Below are 16,940 nucleotides of genomic sequence, written 5' to 3' on the forward strand. Positions count from 1 at the left end.
GTCAGCTTTTCTGGAACATGTTAAGCAAACTGAGTAATAAAGGGTTTAAAGGAGAGAGTGAGGAGGGATGTTGATTCTGAAATTTGAAGTCCTGGAAGTGGAGATGTACAAAATTCTTACTAAACTAGTTTAGGTGTACTAGATGGATGCTTCTTGTTCATATTTTCTGTGCAGTGTGAGATGAAACTTGTTCCAAAAAGACTGCGCTTGGAGAGCAGACCTGGTGATGAAGATGAGGGAGATGATGACTCAGACTCAGATGAGGAAACTTCTGCTAAGGACAGATACTTCAGCTACCTGAAGCAAGGCCTGTACTTTGTAACAGAAATGGAACGATTTGCTCCTCCACGGAAACGACCACGTACTATTACAAAGAATTTCCGCCTTGTCAGCTTAAGATCCACAACTCCAGAGGAACTGTATCAGAGAAAAGTAAGTCTGGAAGAAAAAGTCAAATTTCTTTTTATCAGCTTTATTTAGAAAGAGCTTTTTATTTTTCTGTTAATTCCTGCTGTTGAAAAAAGGTTTTAGGCACATATTTCTGAGAGTCTTTTAACTGACAATGTGCTGTGTCACCTGATCAATGGGATCCTTTTTTAAAACTAGCGTTATAATAACTGAAATGAGGTGATGTTTCCACTAGGAGACACTGTGTATCATTGATGTGGCTAGACTTGGACATGTACTCATGTGTTTGCATGTGGTGAAAGACTTGGCAAACATATTGAACAAAATCAGTTTAACTTGTTGTTGGCCCAGGAGTGGGTTAACTTACAGTCTTCTGTGAATGTTTTGCATGTTTTTTTCAGATATGTACAGATTTGGTCTCTGAGTCATTCTTAACAAACAGATACTGCTCTGTTTTCAGGGATCTTGGACAGATTTCTGTGTCTAGGCCCTTCCAGTTGTTCTGATAGAAAACCAGCCCACTCTGTAACTGTTACAGTTCCCAGAGTATGCTGATGTCAGACTAAATATGATGTATAACTAATATGATGTTACCTAAATAACATCTTCCTTTTATCTGAAGGGAAAAATCTTTGATTTTCCAGAGGTGTCCATCAGATCTGAGTCTTACTTATCTGTATCTTGAACCAGTCTCTTTCCTACCTGCTGATGCATACCCACAGTAATTATCCCTTTACCTCTTTCAACACACAAAATTAGCAATTCATTGTTCAGTATGGAAAATCAGATTACTTTCATTTTAATGTGTTTGCTTTTTAGATTGATAATGAAGAATATGGGGAAGCTTTATCTTTAGCTCAAACGTATGGCCTTGATTCTGATCTTGTATACCAAAGACAGTGGAGAAAGTCAGCTGTTAATGTCGCTTCTATTCAAGACTATTTGGTGCGTTTCTGTTTTGCGGATTTTTTTTTTCTTTCTTATCAAACTGACTGTGTTATCTTTATAGAAGTGGAATTCTCAACTGTGTTCGAAGTTATGCAATGTAAATTATGTAAATTGGTGGCAGTTGAAGACTTGTCCCGAAAATTCCATTTCATGTCATGTGTAAGAGAGCAGTTTAACTGAAGGCCTGATCTAGAAACCTTGGCAGTTAATAAAAGTCTTTTGGAATATCTTCTAACTTCTGTTGATAGCAGCACACTTCTTGTGTGTAATCTCTTCCCCCACATTCAGCAGTAGATTAGTGCCTGGCAAATGAAGAATAATAGTTGGAAATATCAACTGTTTAAACTTCCAGTTGTTACAGAAATAAATTGGGATGGTGAAGTTGGTATCAGTAGCTGTATTGCAAAGTTTGAATAACAAAATTTACAGTGAACTCTGAGTTTTTTAGGAGAATGCAACATGGGGTTTTTTTGGCTTGGAAGAAAGATTTCTAACTCAGCAGAAAAATGGTGTTTAAGTTGTACAGCCTCATGGTTGTGGTGAAGTATTAGTAACAGAAATGTACTATTACTATAGAATAGTAATATATAGATTAGTATTAGTATAGTATTACTAATATAGGTATACTGCTGTATGTATAGGAGTATAGATAGGTATGTTAGTCTAGGCTACAGTATTACAAGAGAAGTGTATTCTATTTTTTTTCAAGTCAGATATTGACTGAATGTCAAAATTTAGCCATTCTGTATTTGATCTGTAATGTCAACCAAAGATCAGCAGATCAGGCAAATATGTTTTGTAATTCTGATGCCTTTTCTGTCACAGAATTTTACTGGCATGTGAAGAGGATGGTATTGAAAATTACTCTAGTGCTATTGTGGAATTTATACACTTTTTTTATAAAACATGTATTTTACCCCCAAACCATCACATTTTATTTAGTGTAAAAAAGACTGACATTCATTAGAAAGTACAAATAATAACTTCTGTTCTAGTTGTTGTAGAAGTTCTGCTAAGTAATTTGGTATTTCTGTGCCCTTTTGTGCCACATATATATTCCCCTCTGAGGGAATTGTGTTTATTGTGTTCTTATCTCTTTTGTTGGTTTGCAGTGTTAGTCACCAGGGGAGCTTGACATTTTCTTAAGTGGAAGAAATACATGAGGGAACTTTAATGTAATCTCTGGTTCCATTGCTTTGGATTTGACCTTTGAATTGTGTCTTTGCTCTTGTTCTTGGACAGAGCAAAATCAAGAAACGTGCGTGGGTTCTTCATGAGTGCTTGGAAAGAGTTCCAGAAAATGCAGATGCTGCTAAGAAGCTGCTTCAGTATGGCTTGAAGGGCACAGACTTGGAGGCTCTTGTGGCCATAGGAAAAGGAGAAGATGGTGGCAGGTTTGGGAAGAGTATTTTTTTGGTTTGTTTTCTTTTTAAAGAATGATGTATAAACTATTTTATAGTAATTTGGTCAATTTTTTATCTTATCAACCACTAGTGAAAATATTGAGAAGTTTTTGCAGGACATAAAGAAAGGTTGTACTTTGACTCAGACTGTTCTATAGATGTCCATAAAGTGTCTGTAAATTTTATCTCTGTATGTATATGAAATACAGTGTTCATTGTAAATATATGCCTGTAATTTCTTCATCAGAGGGAATTTATGATGTAATACTTTACTATGAGAAACTGTTTCTCTTGCTGCTTCTGAAAGCTGCAGCCAACCCTATAAATGTGTTTGGTTATGTCTTCATTGTATTGATGAAGCAGAAGCAAGATACAGTAGAGACAATTCTCAGTGTTCAATTTCTGGTGGTAGAAATAGAAAGAGGCTGTTCTTTCTTTGTGCAGTCTTCTATTACCATTGTGTGCTATAGAGCTGCTGCCAATCCAGCTGCTGGCTGTGGAACTTAGAAAGTTTTATCAAGTTTGGTTTTGGTTTGTTTTAGGGAAGGAGTGGAAACAAGAGTTGATGTCTCTTGTTGGCTTGGGAAAAATCCCTGCTTGTTTACAACACAAAAATTCAGTATTTTTCTATAAATGTGCAGATTTTTAGTCAAAATATAGACAAAAAGCTGTTTTAATATTTCTCTTCAAAAATTACTTCACTTTTTTCTTTTCTCCCTTCATTACTTAGATTGTTGATTTTGTCTTCCAGATTTATCTTACCAGGGGAAGTGGACATTGAAATACCCTATGAGGACCTTTTGTCACCAGATGAAGAAATGGATGCTAGAAAGGAAAAAGAGGCCAAGAAGCATCAAGAACTGCTATTATCAGTAAACTTCTCAAAGTAAATGAAATGTTAGGCCATGTTTTATTCAGAATTATAGGTTTATAATAACTACACAGTTGCAAGAACATAATTACTCTTGTATATATTATTCCTACTAGAAAAGTGGTTTAAATTTTAATTGGCATTATATTGTGTCAAAGTTCTTGGTTTACTTAATTTCACGATATATCCCAGTGCACAAAGTCATTAAAATGTGTAACCTTTGTCTTCATATGCACATGACATAAAATATTAATGGCAAACATGAAAATTCCTGTTCTGAACACAGGCTGACCCTGGAACAGAAGGAGCTCTGCCGTAGCAGGCTGAAGCTGTTAACTTACCTTGATCGCCTTGAAACCTACGAGGTGAGTTCTTCTTAGTTCACACACCATAGGTACTCCTTCAACTCTTGCATCACATCATCTTACCCTTTTTTGTTATTTATTGTGATATTAATGTTTATGACCTTGTTGAAAAGCTACAGTCTATCACTGGAGAAAAGTAAGATGTTTTCTGTTCAAGTGACTGTTTCTTGTGCTTCACTGTTTCAAAAGGATGGCTTCTAGTCTTGAGAGGTGCAGTTGGGCAGAAGCCTGCTTTGAACATCCTGTGTCTGCAGGGAATTGAGTTATGCGACTACACGAGGTGTAGAGTTCAGGCAGGATTACTCTGATATCCCTGTCAGTCAAATTGACAAGTTCTCTGCAGGTTCTCTAACAAATCTCTTACTTCCACGAGCTTACGAAAGTGAAAGTTTTTGGAATGTCAAACTGTATTTTACTAAGTTTTTAAGTTTTGAGTTTGCAGTTGGCAATGCACACACTCCCTTTATGGCTTTTACCACATCCCTGTAATTAATGACGTCTAAACATTAATTAAAATAAGCTAAGACAATTGTCTGCCTTATCAACCAAAAATGCATCTGTATTTTTCATACTGAAACGAAAAACCCAGCATACTTTTCTGCATATATCTCGTACTTACTCATACTAGGATAAAAAGATGTATGGACTTTTTGATGCTTTTGTAAATCTTGTATAAAAAGCTTTTTTTTTTTTCTTTTTTTTTTTTTTAAGAAAATCCTTGGAGGGCCTCATGCAGCTGAGCATTATGATGGAGAATTCTTTAAGAAGTTCAGAAATCAGAATATTGTACTTTCAGCAAGAACTTATGCTCGGGTATTAATATTTATGTTGCTAGAATCCAATGTTGTTTTGATATTGCTCTTTGCACTAAAGTGCTTTTTCCTCCTCCCTTTGAACTTGGTTGAATCTCAATGGAAATTTAAGAGGTGGTGTCTTTGTTTGATTTTAAAGAAATAAATGACCCTTGTTTTTTTGTTGCTAAAGAAAATTTAAAAATGAACTGCTTGTTGTGTGACCTAAACTTTCTTGCTCATTTTCAGTCTAAATCAGTCTTAAGCTCTGCAACTTAACTGTTCTGTTCTTTAGGAAAGCAATGTCAGAGCCCTGGAAATTTTGTTCACTTTCCATGGATCAGCTTTACTTCCACACAGACAGGCAATTCTCTCCAATTTCCCAGAGACTACTTCACCATACGAGTATGCTTTGCTGTTACCTGAAGCTTGGTAAGGGTGCATCAATAGATACTAACTCAAAGAGAGAATATTTTTAGATTAATACATAAATTAGTTTCCATGTATGGCAGTCTGTTATTGGTTATTATCTGGAATCAAGAGAGCAGTTTTGTCTGTATGGGTCTTGACTTTACCAGTCATCATTTTCTGCTTTACTTTGTGCCATTTGTGGAATCCTTTTGGTCATTAACGGGAAAATAGGGATTTTAGAGGTTCTTTGCTCCATTACATATCTAAGAGGGAACATGGACTTTTCTGACCTGAAACTGCCCAGATTTTCCCCTGTGTAGTACAGGTCTTTAATGGGTTTGTGGTAGCAGCCAGTGTTAGGAAGTGAATAATACAAGTGTTTAGGTCCCTGGAAGCAAATAAATTTTTCTGGATTTGTTTTGTGAAGTAATTTAACACTCAAGCAGTCAGTAACTTCAGAATCATTAATCTTTTTGGTACTGATTCTTGCTCAACTTGGTAAGGTAGAATTATGAGAAGCTTTAAATACAGACTTTCCTACTGTTTCATTTCAGCATAAAATGTTATTTTACTGTAAATTTAATCTAAATTTTTCTAAGAGAGTCTTCCTTGAACATCATAATTAAGTTCTGTATATTAGACAAATTTTTTGCTTTTAGAGTGTTTCTTTTCGACACTTCAATTATGATATTAGTTTTGAAGCATATTGTTCAGTGCTCATAAAGAGATGGACAGATTTCATTATTTGGTATTTTACAATACGGCTTTGAAGCCTTACTTAAGAGGGAGAGTTTTTGGAGGAGCTAATAGAATTTTTTTTTGTAGTCTTCCATTAAGCTAGTTAAGCTTTTCACTTCAAGGTTTTGCCAGTCCCATTTGGGCAATTCTCCTTTTACAATAGGGTTTTTCAATTCATCAAGTTATTCCCCTGAAACTTTTCCTAACTCAACATACTTAGCAGTTTTGTTGTCCCTGAAGAGAAGGAACAGTCATTATTTCATGATAGCTAATGCATCCCATTTTATTTGTTGGTAGCATTAGGAAGACATTTAGTGACTTTTTTAAGATATGAAAACACTTGTTTTATCCTTTTCTTTAGGGTAAAAGTTAGGACAATGAAGAGAAATTATTGAAGTGTTTTTAAAATTGGTAAAACATATTCCAGTTTTTCTCTTTTTTTAAGGTTCAGAATGTGAGACATAGGGAAGAATCGTGATCTTAAATGTGATTATGATCCATTGTTGGTCATAAATAGGGTCCTTGTGTTTCTGAAGAGTTATTTCTTCTTGGTTTTTTCTTTTTTAAATTTTATTTAGTTTGTTGTTTGGTTTGTTTACAAAACTGACTTATGTGCCAAGAGACAAGATGACAGCTAAAATAAAACATTTCACTAGTGATCTAGTACTAAAGATGTAAAGTTATGGGGTAAGAACTTAGTTTTGTCTGCTATTGAAAAATGAAAGTATATATTTTGAATCTTTATTCTCATAGCAGACAGAACTTTCCAGTGCTAGTATCAGGTACGTGCAGATTCACACTTTTTATCCCCCAGATTGCAGAACAGACAATACTGTGTGTCTTCTGAAGTTTTTGTCTTTGTACAACTACAAAATGAGGATGAGATTAACACAAATCCCATATGCTTATAGAACCAAAAATTTTACTGTATATTTGATATAACCTTTTTCTAAAACAGTTTCTCTGTCACAAAACTGATTGCTCACATAATATTGTTAAATATGCTCCCTAAACCAATATTTTAGTAATGTAATTAAATATGTACTGATAACAATATTTGTTAATGAGACTAATATACTAATGAAATAGATTTAAGTTGTATAAAGTAAAATTTTCTTACTATTTTAAGGAGGCTCCTGGCTATGCTTGTTTCATGTGAATCAAAGAGAATTGAAGTTCTTAGTCATTTTTTGTGACTCTATTGTCCTTTTAGCTCTGGCTGTTGTTTTTTAGGGAGTTTATTAGTATGGTAAAATTACTGACCTTCTGTATATATGTTGTCATTGTTATGAAATGTCATTTAAATAAGTGTGCAATCTAGTTTTCTTTGTATTAGAAGACAGTATGTAGACATAATTTTCTGTAAATTAACTGAGCAAGATTATGATGCAATTTATGAGTTCCCACAGAGCATTAAAAAGTTGTAAGTAGTGACTGTAATTAATATGCTTCTGAAGAAAAGAAAAATATTGCGAAAATATAAACCCTATGTTTTAATTGGTAGAAAAAATGTTGCAGTATTACCCACACAATCTCTTTAGCTTCTGTAGCTTGTAATTTCAGGGGTCTCAGGACAAGCAGTGAATGAACTTGCTTCATCAACAAGCAGTGTTGATGAACTTTGACTTTGGGCAAATAGATTCTGAACCAGGACACGACTATCTGGTTTTCCTTTTGAAATTTCAACACTGTTTCAGTTTGGAAATATGGTGTATCCTTCAGGAGGTGAGTTTTTTCCTTTCAGTTGCAAAAAAAAAGGCTGCTCTCTAGTGACTTCTTTTAGATCCTTGCTTTTTCTGAAAATTTTTGATCACAGTATCTGTACCAGCAGATTTAAATAGAGTATTTGGTGCATGTGGTGAGACCACTGACACGGATCAGCTGATGGCATTGCCTCTTTAAGAGTGCAGCCTGATCCAGTGGCCTTGCGTAAAGGGCCTGAACCTTGTTCATGCCTTGTTGATGCCTTTGTTGCTCAGTTTCCTGCTGCTCAGACTCCCTGCTGATCAGAAACGATTTTGGTGGAGGTGTCTTCTCTGTCTTCATATATGTCTGTGTGTGTGTGTGTCTGTGTGTGTAGGATGAAGTACTGTTTTGAATTTACTCTTTAGAATTTTGAATTGAATATTGTGTCTATGTACATTGCACACTTTGAACAATAAGGGGGTTGATTCCCAGCTGGAGCTCTCTGAGGTGACACTCATCCCTATGGGAATTCACTACCTTGCTCTATGCTCACTTAGTTCTTCCATCTCTAGGGGAATCTGGCAGAGGCACCACATGAGATTGTGTAGCAGGTGCTGCCTTGTTAGTAGTGCATGGACCAGGTGAACTGGGTAAACAGGCACCTCCATCTACAGCCAGGGTAAGAGCACTGAAACAGTTGCTTGCTGTGCAGCCCCACCAACATGAATACATGCACAGTGCTATATATGAAGAATTTTCTAACTTGTAAGAAATGTTTTTTGTAAAGGTTGTGTTTTAACTGTTCCTCTGCATCCTCCAGTTCAACTGCCAATAGTAAATTCTAAGTACCTACTGAAAGAAAGGCTCCTTTGGTTAGTGCATTCTGTAGGCATAAGCAGGTGTTTTTCTTCTATTTGGACATGTCATCTACATTAGGATGGCATTTAAAGGGCAGTGTCACAAAAATTTGAGTTCTTGTCAGTCAAGGAAGAAGTGGCATAACAAATGGAGAAAAAGTAGATTTTTTTCCCCGTTTGTGACAGGTTATTAGGAAATACATTTATTTTTTCCTGTATCTGCTTGTAAAAAGTCTCAAATGGTAGATATCCTTTTGTTTCTCATTTTTGGCACATATTTTTTAGCTTAGCATCTTTTGAGGTTACTCAGAACAGTTTAGGAGTTCTGTGTCTAAGCAGGGAATTTATGTATTCATGAGACTCCTGCAAAAGTCTGTGATTTAAGTAAGCTCAACAGCTCCCTAGTTGAGAAGGAATCTGGAATACTAAGACACAACGGTGGCTGTGAATGGTATTGGCTTCAAATTGGTATTGTGATAGATGGACGTTACTAAGTAATGTGTTTTTGCAGAATTTGGATTGTAATGTTTTCCTACTTCTTTTCATATTATTTCTCAGCTTCTTTTATGTTGGTGGCTCCTGTGTCTCTGCTGTCTCTTACTGGGATTCATGCTCCTTCTCAAAGATCCATCAGATGCACAGACTACATCTGTTAGGACAACTAGAATAAAGTTGGTAAAAGTTTAGGTATTCAAAGGAGATGATAGCTCTTTTTAATCTCTGTTTTAATAGCTATAGCTAGTGTTCTTATCTATAGTTAAGACTGTTGCCCTGAGGTTTTTAAATGTGATGTAGGAAAACAGTGTTTTACTGCCATTATAAATACATAACCAGAGTATTTTTCCATTTTTTAAAGTTTCTTATCTTTTGTACTAGGCTTAACTGCTGTATTGTAACATTACTGCTCACAATTTCAACTCACAGAAGTCTGGAACTTCAAATGTATAGTTCCCTCAGCAGCCATAAGTCTGCTATATTGCACATTATGCTATTGTAAAAATCTTCCCCCTAAGATAGCAACTTTTTATATGTTGCTGTGTTTTTTCTTCTTAACTTTCTCAAATACTGGTGTTCGGTTGTGGCATAAAGTGAATTTTTACTAGAGAGTTGTGGATGAACTCCATTTGCCTGATGAACTGGGATGACAATGTGGAATTATCTCCTAAAATCTTAGTGAAGGTTTTAACACCTGAAAATTTCCATGTAGTTGACTTTCATCTATGAATGAGTAAGTACTGCTAAGGGTACATAAGCAGTTAACTTTGCCTTTCCATCATGATATCTTCTCCTAGGTTTTTAGTTATTGCCTGTGGCACTGCAGTTTCAATAAAGCTCTTTCTTAGAGCTTCATCTCTTCCCTTCCTTTTATGTGCATGTAAATAGGTTTGATAGTAGAACGTCAGCAGAACTGTCTAATATATAGTCCCCTCTTTTTCATATTATTTTTTTTCTTGTGAAGCTAAACGACCTTTGTTTTTAGTGTAATTCAGAGGTGTTCACATTAAAAGGTATCTCATGGTCAGTTCCCTTTTTGAATTTGCTTGAATTCATTTGTATTATGCTACAGTGAAAATAATAAGGACCTGTATTTTATATGCATGTCTTTTTTTCTTTGCACTAACAGGAAGAAAAAAACAATTCAGAGGAAGAAATGTAGTTAATATTATTTCAAGGATGTATTTGGTAGAAAAAAAAGAGCAGATCTTACCTTCTACTATGAAGTAGAAAAAATAATTTTTGAAAGAAAAATTAACTTGTCATGATGACACTCATATTCTTGTCTGGATTAACTTGTGGTAGGAGCAGGGAAGGTTCTTGTCCATGTAAAAAAATAAAGCAGTGATTTGGAGGAAGAGAGACTCTTCTGCAAGCTGCCTGTGTGTGAATCTGTGGTAACAACAGGAATAGCTCATTTATAGCCAGGAGGCTGCTGCAGACAGTGAGCTGGTGAGAGTACCAGAGATGTTGGTTTTGAGGAGTTTTTGAAGAAGAGAATGAGAACTTGAAGCCATGAGGGAGCTGTGGAGAACACTAACTGCCAGGGAGGAAGAAGGGAAATTTCACAGAACCTGCTGTGCTGGAGCTGAGTTGTCATTCAGCTGAGAGAGCTGAGTATGTTCAGCATGGAGAAGGTTTCAGACAGGACAGCAGCAGCCTTCACATAACTTCCTGTAGCATGTGAGTTGAACTGTGGCTGTGCTGTTTATCCACAGAACATCAACAGGATTTCCTTTGTATTTCTGGCTAGTTAATGCTGGACTTGTCCTGACTTCATCTACCAGGTGTGTCGTTTGCCTGCATAGTCCTGAACTGGAGTTTGGCTTTCCTTGTCCAGTCTTCTAATGAGGTGTACCACTGCCATTGTGTCCTCTGTTCGTTGTTCTTTTACAAGGTTTAGAATAAAATTTCTCCCAGGAACATTAGTTATGCTTTATAAATGTACACTTTTGAAATAGTATTTTCACGATTTGGTGGCAGATGGCTTTGATCTTACTTCGAGTTCAGCTTTGTCTTTAAAATAGCTTTCACAAAATCAAAATGGGCTATTGCCTCACAATTTCAATTGTATACACTAAGAAAAAGCCCCACAGTGAGCTTCTGAACTGTGCTTGTGTGGTGTTAGCTGACTTTTCTGATGTTTAGATTATTCATTCTAGGTTGTTTAGGAGAGAAAAAAAGTTTCCCTCTCCCAAATTTTATTAGTGGTTAACCACATTGTTAAAACATAGCTAGATTTGTTTATATGAAATCAGTTAGAACTTTCTCCTCTGGTGGCAAAGCTGCTTCAAAAGACCTGTCACTGCAGAGTGCACAGCAGGGATTCTGAAGGTTAGTTAACTGTGGCAGCCAAAAGCTGCGGCAAAACCTTTTCCTTTTAGGCAGGTCAGTTTTCCCAAAATACATGATGTTTTAGGCAGCAGCTGCACTTCAGTCTTGATAAATTTGTCACATGCTACAGATATTTATGGAAAATGAAGCACTTCTCTCTCTGCCCACCACTTCTGTATCCCATAGTATATTGAACAGTTGGAAACATAAAAATACATGTAATCAGTTCTGTAGTTGCATTTACTAATTTACTGTTCACTGTTTTCATTAGTAAATTTACTAATTTACTAATTCACTAATGAAAGAAAAGAATGTTTTCATGCAATATGAACAATGCAATACATATCACAGCTGTTTGAGACTGTATATCTGGGATGCATTTCTTAATTTCCTCCTCAGCTGTGAAGTAATTGTAACATAGCAAAACTGTTTTAGAGATGTAAAAATTGCAGAGCAACAGAAAGTGGTGTTGATTTCCCCATTGCTATCTGAGAAGATACAGACTTTGGACAAATGAATTCCTAAATTAAATTAAAGAAGAATATTTTAGCTATTTTATATACGTAACACACAGGCTTCCAAATGAGGAATAAATGAGTGTTTCTAACTATTTTTCAGACAGGGAGACATGATTAAAAAAGACAGCAAAGATTAATCTACTTCCAAAATGCCTCAAACCTACTTCTAAAAACATCAACGTCTTTCACCAAAAAGATACTGTTTCATAAATGTGTTGGGGCAAATTGCAATTTGCATTCAATGTGGATGAGTTTACAAGGGAAAAGATTTAAAGAAAAAATATTCTGAATTTTCAACTTGAAGCATCCTGGAGACAGGCCTGTTGTATGAAATGCTTAAAAGGGGAAAAAAAGCAAACCCACACAGCTGGTATTGGTAATGGAGTGAATTGGAATCTGACCTTAAAACTGAGTTAGACCTTCCTCTTTTGAAAGCCTGTCCTTGGAGAGAAAATAATCTGCAGGTTTCAATAAATGCAGTTGATATGATACAGAAACTACAATAGCATGGACTTCTTTTGTCAAAGAAAAGAATGGGAAGAATTGCCAAGCCAACGTAAACAATAGAGTGAAAAGAGCAATACAGGAAAAGTCAGCTCTTTTTGAAGAAACAGAGTTGAATACCTCCATAATCAGTCAATTTACTGGGTTCCAATTGTATTTATTTTACTGTTGAAAAGAGAGAAGGGTAAAGGGTGGGGGAGAAGCAGTGGCTCAGGAAAAATAAAAAATAACTCCCAGCCATGCTAATATTTGTGTACTGTTGTAGTATGGCACAGCCAATAGTTTTGTTAGTTGGGAAAGAAAGCCACCTGCCTTAGTGACTACGGTGACCTGTCACCAGCCATGTCTGGAGTTCCAAGTGCATAGGAATGCAAGCTTAACCTGCACGTGTCTCTGAGCTCTGTGGGGTTTCAGTTACAAGAACAAACCTGTGGAGTTGTGTAGCACAAGGAGAATGAGCTCTGGCTCCAGTGTACAGTGCATATACAGCAGGCTGGCTGTGCATCCTGAATTCACACCTCAGCCCGCTAGATCTCTCTCTGGTGTGCAGGGCGTGTGGATGTTCTGATGTGCCGCCATTCAGCTGGATTTGCTGTACGGGTTTTGTAAACAAAACATTGTAGAAAAATTTGAATTCTGCCTTTTTTCAGGTCCGTGTTCATGTCTGTATCTCTTTGTCTCATCTATATGCATGTTTTTGAATTTTCAGACTGCAATGGTATTTTGACACCTGAAGTCTTTCTCAACTGACTTGCTTCCATTTTAACAACTGCTTTTCCTGAGTTTTTGTTGCTCTCTGTTTCTCCATGAGTCACTAAAATTACTGAGAGTAGAAATCTGAGGTGAAAAAAAATAGTCTGTGCTAAAGCATAAATATCTGTTAAGAACAAACCTGGTGATAAATGTTGAGATAAATACACCATCCTAATCTTTGCCTTTATAAAGGGCTTAGGTACAGGGATGTCTCATCCTTTCTTTGTGTCAAGACTGGTTTATTCCAGTCCTTGTATGTAATTTCAAATACGAGAGTTTTTATTAACTCTTCAGAATGAGTAGAGACAGTAAGTACAGTTGGATACAGTCATGTAGGGGGCAAGAGAGAGTTACATATTTTATTAGTATTGTTGAGAAGGTGAATGGAGCTAGGAGTCAGCTCTGAGTGCTGTGGGTTCTGCTAGGGTTTTTTTGTGTGTGTGTTCTGAGCTCACCAAAAACTTACCTGTTAAGAGTGACTTTACATAAATGCTGAATTATACTAGGATGAAAAATCTAAAAATCTTGCAGCTATATCTTTATTGGTGGTGTTTTCTTTAAGCATTTAGAGAAGATGGTTTCTGAATGCTGCTTGGCTCTTCATGAGAATTAAAAATTCTAAAATTCCTCTCTCAACTTATTCCAGTGGTGAACCTGAATACTTTTAAAAAGGCAAATGGAGTCAGAGCAGAAAATACTTTAAAAAGTATTTTCCATGGCTTATCCACACACCTGACTTAAAATATTTAACTCTAACTTTTTCTGCTGTGAGAAGGGAAAAAAGATAGGGGTAGACATTTTGCAGTTAAGATTGCACTGCATGGCGATTCTTTCGCATGAAATGAAAAATCTTTTTCTCTTTAGTGTTTCATGGTAGGTCTGTTAATAAGCATTTATGAAAGACTTCTGGAGTATGCTTTTAGCACTTCTGGAATTGAGGTGTCTGGACAACTGTGGGTTTCAGTTCACAAGGTTCAGCACAACCTTGTGCTGAAACATGATATTTGTCTTGGTAGATTTGTCCAGAAGGCAAATGGCCAACAGTAGTTTTCAGGAGAGGAAAATAGGTACAGACAAGCACACTACAACATTTACTTGAAGTTTCTCAAGTGAGAAATAACATACATCTATAATATATGGCTCAAATATCCTCAACTAGATAGTTTCTAGATGTAGTAAACTTTAACACGACTTTATTCTGGGAATTCATTCTGGTTTTGAGCCCAAGTACATTGTGGTTTATCTTCTATGCTGTGCAGCAGGTAGTTAACATTTCAGCTACATATTGCCTAGAACAGCATCTGCTGTTTATTGTAAATGAGGCCCAGTCTCATCAGTATTTACAGTATTGTAGGAAGTAAGTACAGTGAAATATCATTTCCCATTTAAGTGAAATGATCACATGAACAACATGGTATCAGTCTTGGCATATTGTTTCTTTCTTCTAGGATTCTTCAATCTGCTCTGGCATTTAGAAAACAGACATCATACACTTCTTGCCTCTAGTCATTCATTTTGCTTGTCTCTGTACTTTTCACCTTTATTTTTATTGTACTCTTTTGAGAAAACAGCCAGAGAGAGTCAGAGTTGCACATTGCTTTGTCCCTTGATGGATTTTGGAGTTGCAGGGAAAGGGGGAAGGAAAGGAACTTTCACAGAGGGCAAAGCCTGGGAGCTTGAATTGAGTGAGATCTTTCTTAACCATTACTTTTTTAAGCAGTAAACTTTCAGCTTCAGTTGATGCTATGAACTGGGGATGTTAGGGAAGTTATTTTTAATTCTGTCTGTATGTAATTCATGACTTCTGGTATTTGGAAAGGATTCTATTTTAAAGTCTATTTAAAATTAATATTTGAAGCAGCTGGAATTTAAGGGCAAACCCAAGTGGCTTTTGTGTTATAGGGATTGGGAAGAAAGTATAAATTTTTAAATGGGAAAAGGGAAATGCAAATTATTTTCTGAAAATAGTTAGGGAAATGGGGTAATTGCATGTCTGCAAAAAGAAGCATTTGCTAAGAACTGTTGACTTAGGGTGAGTAACACTTGCATAAAAATTAAACTTTTTAGTCTCTAATAATTGTTTATCAGAGTGTGTGAAGTAACTTAACTATGTTACGAATAATTGGAGGTTAGAAACATGTAATTTGTGTTGCTACGTAAGCCAGTTAAAAATATGCAAGTTTTGCCAAATTTAATGGTAAGCCTTTTGTGCTACTGAATCTGTAAAGAAATGACTTCTTATTTGGAACTATATGTCCTGGATGTAACTTCGCCACATCTATGGCAAGTAAGGTGGATGTGACTGCAAAATTATGAAGAATGCGTTCAGTGTGGTATTTGGCAGTATAGGCTTGGGTCAGTAGATTTTTCTTTAACTTTTTTTTTTCTTTTTTCCTTTCCAATCCCATATGAAGGGATCATAGAATTAGGATTGTGTGTGTGCATTTTGAGATGTCTTGGTTCCTTGTCATTCAGATCTCATTCATGCAGGAGTGGTTTTAAATTTGCATTCTAAACATCTGTATCTGTTTATTTGTAGTAATTTTCTCTTTTAATAATTTGTTATTCTAAAGAGGAGAATGTTAAAGTTTAAATATCTGTTAAATGTGTGCGCCTCTTTCCTTACTATTTTGCATGGCTTCTTTCTCTCATTAACAACCAAAGCAACCACTGGAAGAACAGCCAAACCAAAGAAAATTTCCCCAAGTTTTCTTCTGGGCTTCTGAGATTAGATAGGAAGATTTATTCAGGTGGAAAGCTCTTACTTAAGACAGTCATGAAAGTGCAGGTAACTACTGGGAACAAGACTTCATTTTCAGAGTAAATACTATAAGTGATATGTGCTGCAATTTTCTTAAGGGGTCTTGCTGTAATTATTTACTTACTATGTGTGTCCCATCTTGCTCCTCTGTCAGGTAAAGGCATCAGATACTCTTGCAAAAGCCAGATTTTGAAAGAGAGTGGTAGGGGCACAGTTTGTATTCTCTTTAGTAGAATAATGGAATAGTTTATGTTGGAAAAGACCCTTAAGATCAAGTCTAGCTTCAAACCTAACACTGCCAAGTTATCTCTGAACCATGTCCCTAAGTGCCATACCTCCATGTCTTTTAAATACCTTCCAGCGATGGAGACTCAGCCAAGAGGTGAGTGAGAGAAACTGATAGAGAGGGTCAGACCTTGTTTTAAACAGGTTCCTTGGTACTTTTTGGGCTGTTCTTAGTGACCTGTGGGAAGGAATGGGACCAAGGGAAGGGCAGGATCTAGTGCACGTTCTTTGCTTTCTGATTCTTTAGCCTCTGAAACTGCTCAGGCCCTCAGGCTGCTTTTAGAGCTTCCATTGCCAGCTGGTCCTTGCCAACAGCTGAATATCTCCTTGCCCCTGTAGTTTATAAAAAAGCAATTGTTATTTTTTTTGCTTTACTAATAAGGAAATAATCTCACATGGGCCTGTAGGATTTGACTACATCAAATAATTTTAACAAAGTGTGTTACAAATTTTGGAAACAGAAGAAATAATTAAGACATTAGTATGTGAGCTAATGTTGGAGGAAAAAGATATCTGTAATATGAAATTGGAGTTGTTACCTGAAAATCTTCTCTTAATGTTATTCTGTCATAGTAGTTCTGCTACAGTTTTGCAGACATTTGAAACAGCTGCTGAAATGAAACCTTTGTCTGACCTTTGCTGTATAAGAGCACCTTTTTTTTCCCCATTAAGGTGTGTTAATATTAAAAAGCCCCCACCTAATTCCTCCCAAAAGAACAACATCAATAAAAAACCCCAAACCCAGTCAACCAACTGAAAAATCAAACAAGCTCCCTGTCACATGAAAACAGGAGGTCTCCTCAAACCCTTCA

General features: G+C 36.2%; 1 protein-coding gene across 1 annotated transcript in view; it reads left to right on the forward strand.

Moving 5' to 3' along the window:
- Positions 1 to 16,940, forward strand: part of NBAS (NBAS subunit of NRZ tethering complex) — a 158,525-nt gene that overhangs the window by 23,843 nt on the left and 117,742 nt on the right. Inside the window, exons 15-21 of the mRNA XM_068183435.1 lie at positions 175 to 432; positions 1,228 to 1,353; positions 2,599 to 2,750; positions 3,511 to 3,645; positions 3,917 to 3,995; positions 4,707 to 4,808; positions 5,082 to 5,218. Coding sequence (XP_068039536.1) covers positions 175 to 432; positions 1,228 to 1,353; positions 2,599 to 2,750; positions 3,511 to 3,645; positions 3,917 to 3,995; positions 4,707 to 4,808; positions 5,082 to 5,218 — 989 coding nt within the window. The remainder of the gene's footprint in view (positions 1 to 174; positions 433 to 1,227; positions 1,354 to 2,598; positions 2,751 to 3,510; positions 3,646 to 3,916; positions 3,996 to 4,706; positions 4,809 to 5,081; positions 5,219 to 16,940) is intronic.

Source organism: Anomalospiza imberbis, chromosome 3 (genome assembly GCF_031753505.1).
Source record: "Anomalospiza imberbis isolate Cuckoo-Finch-1a 21T00152 chromosome 3, ASM3175350v1, whole genome shotgun sequence".
NCBI lineage: Eukaryota > Metazoa > Chordata > Aves > Passeriformes > Viduidae > Anomalospiza > Anomalospiza imberbis.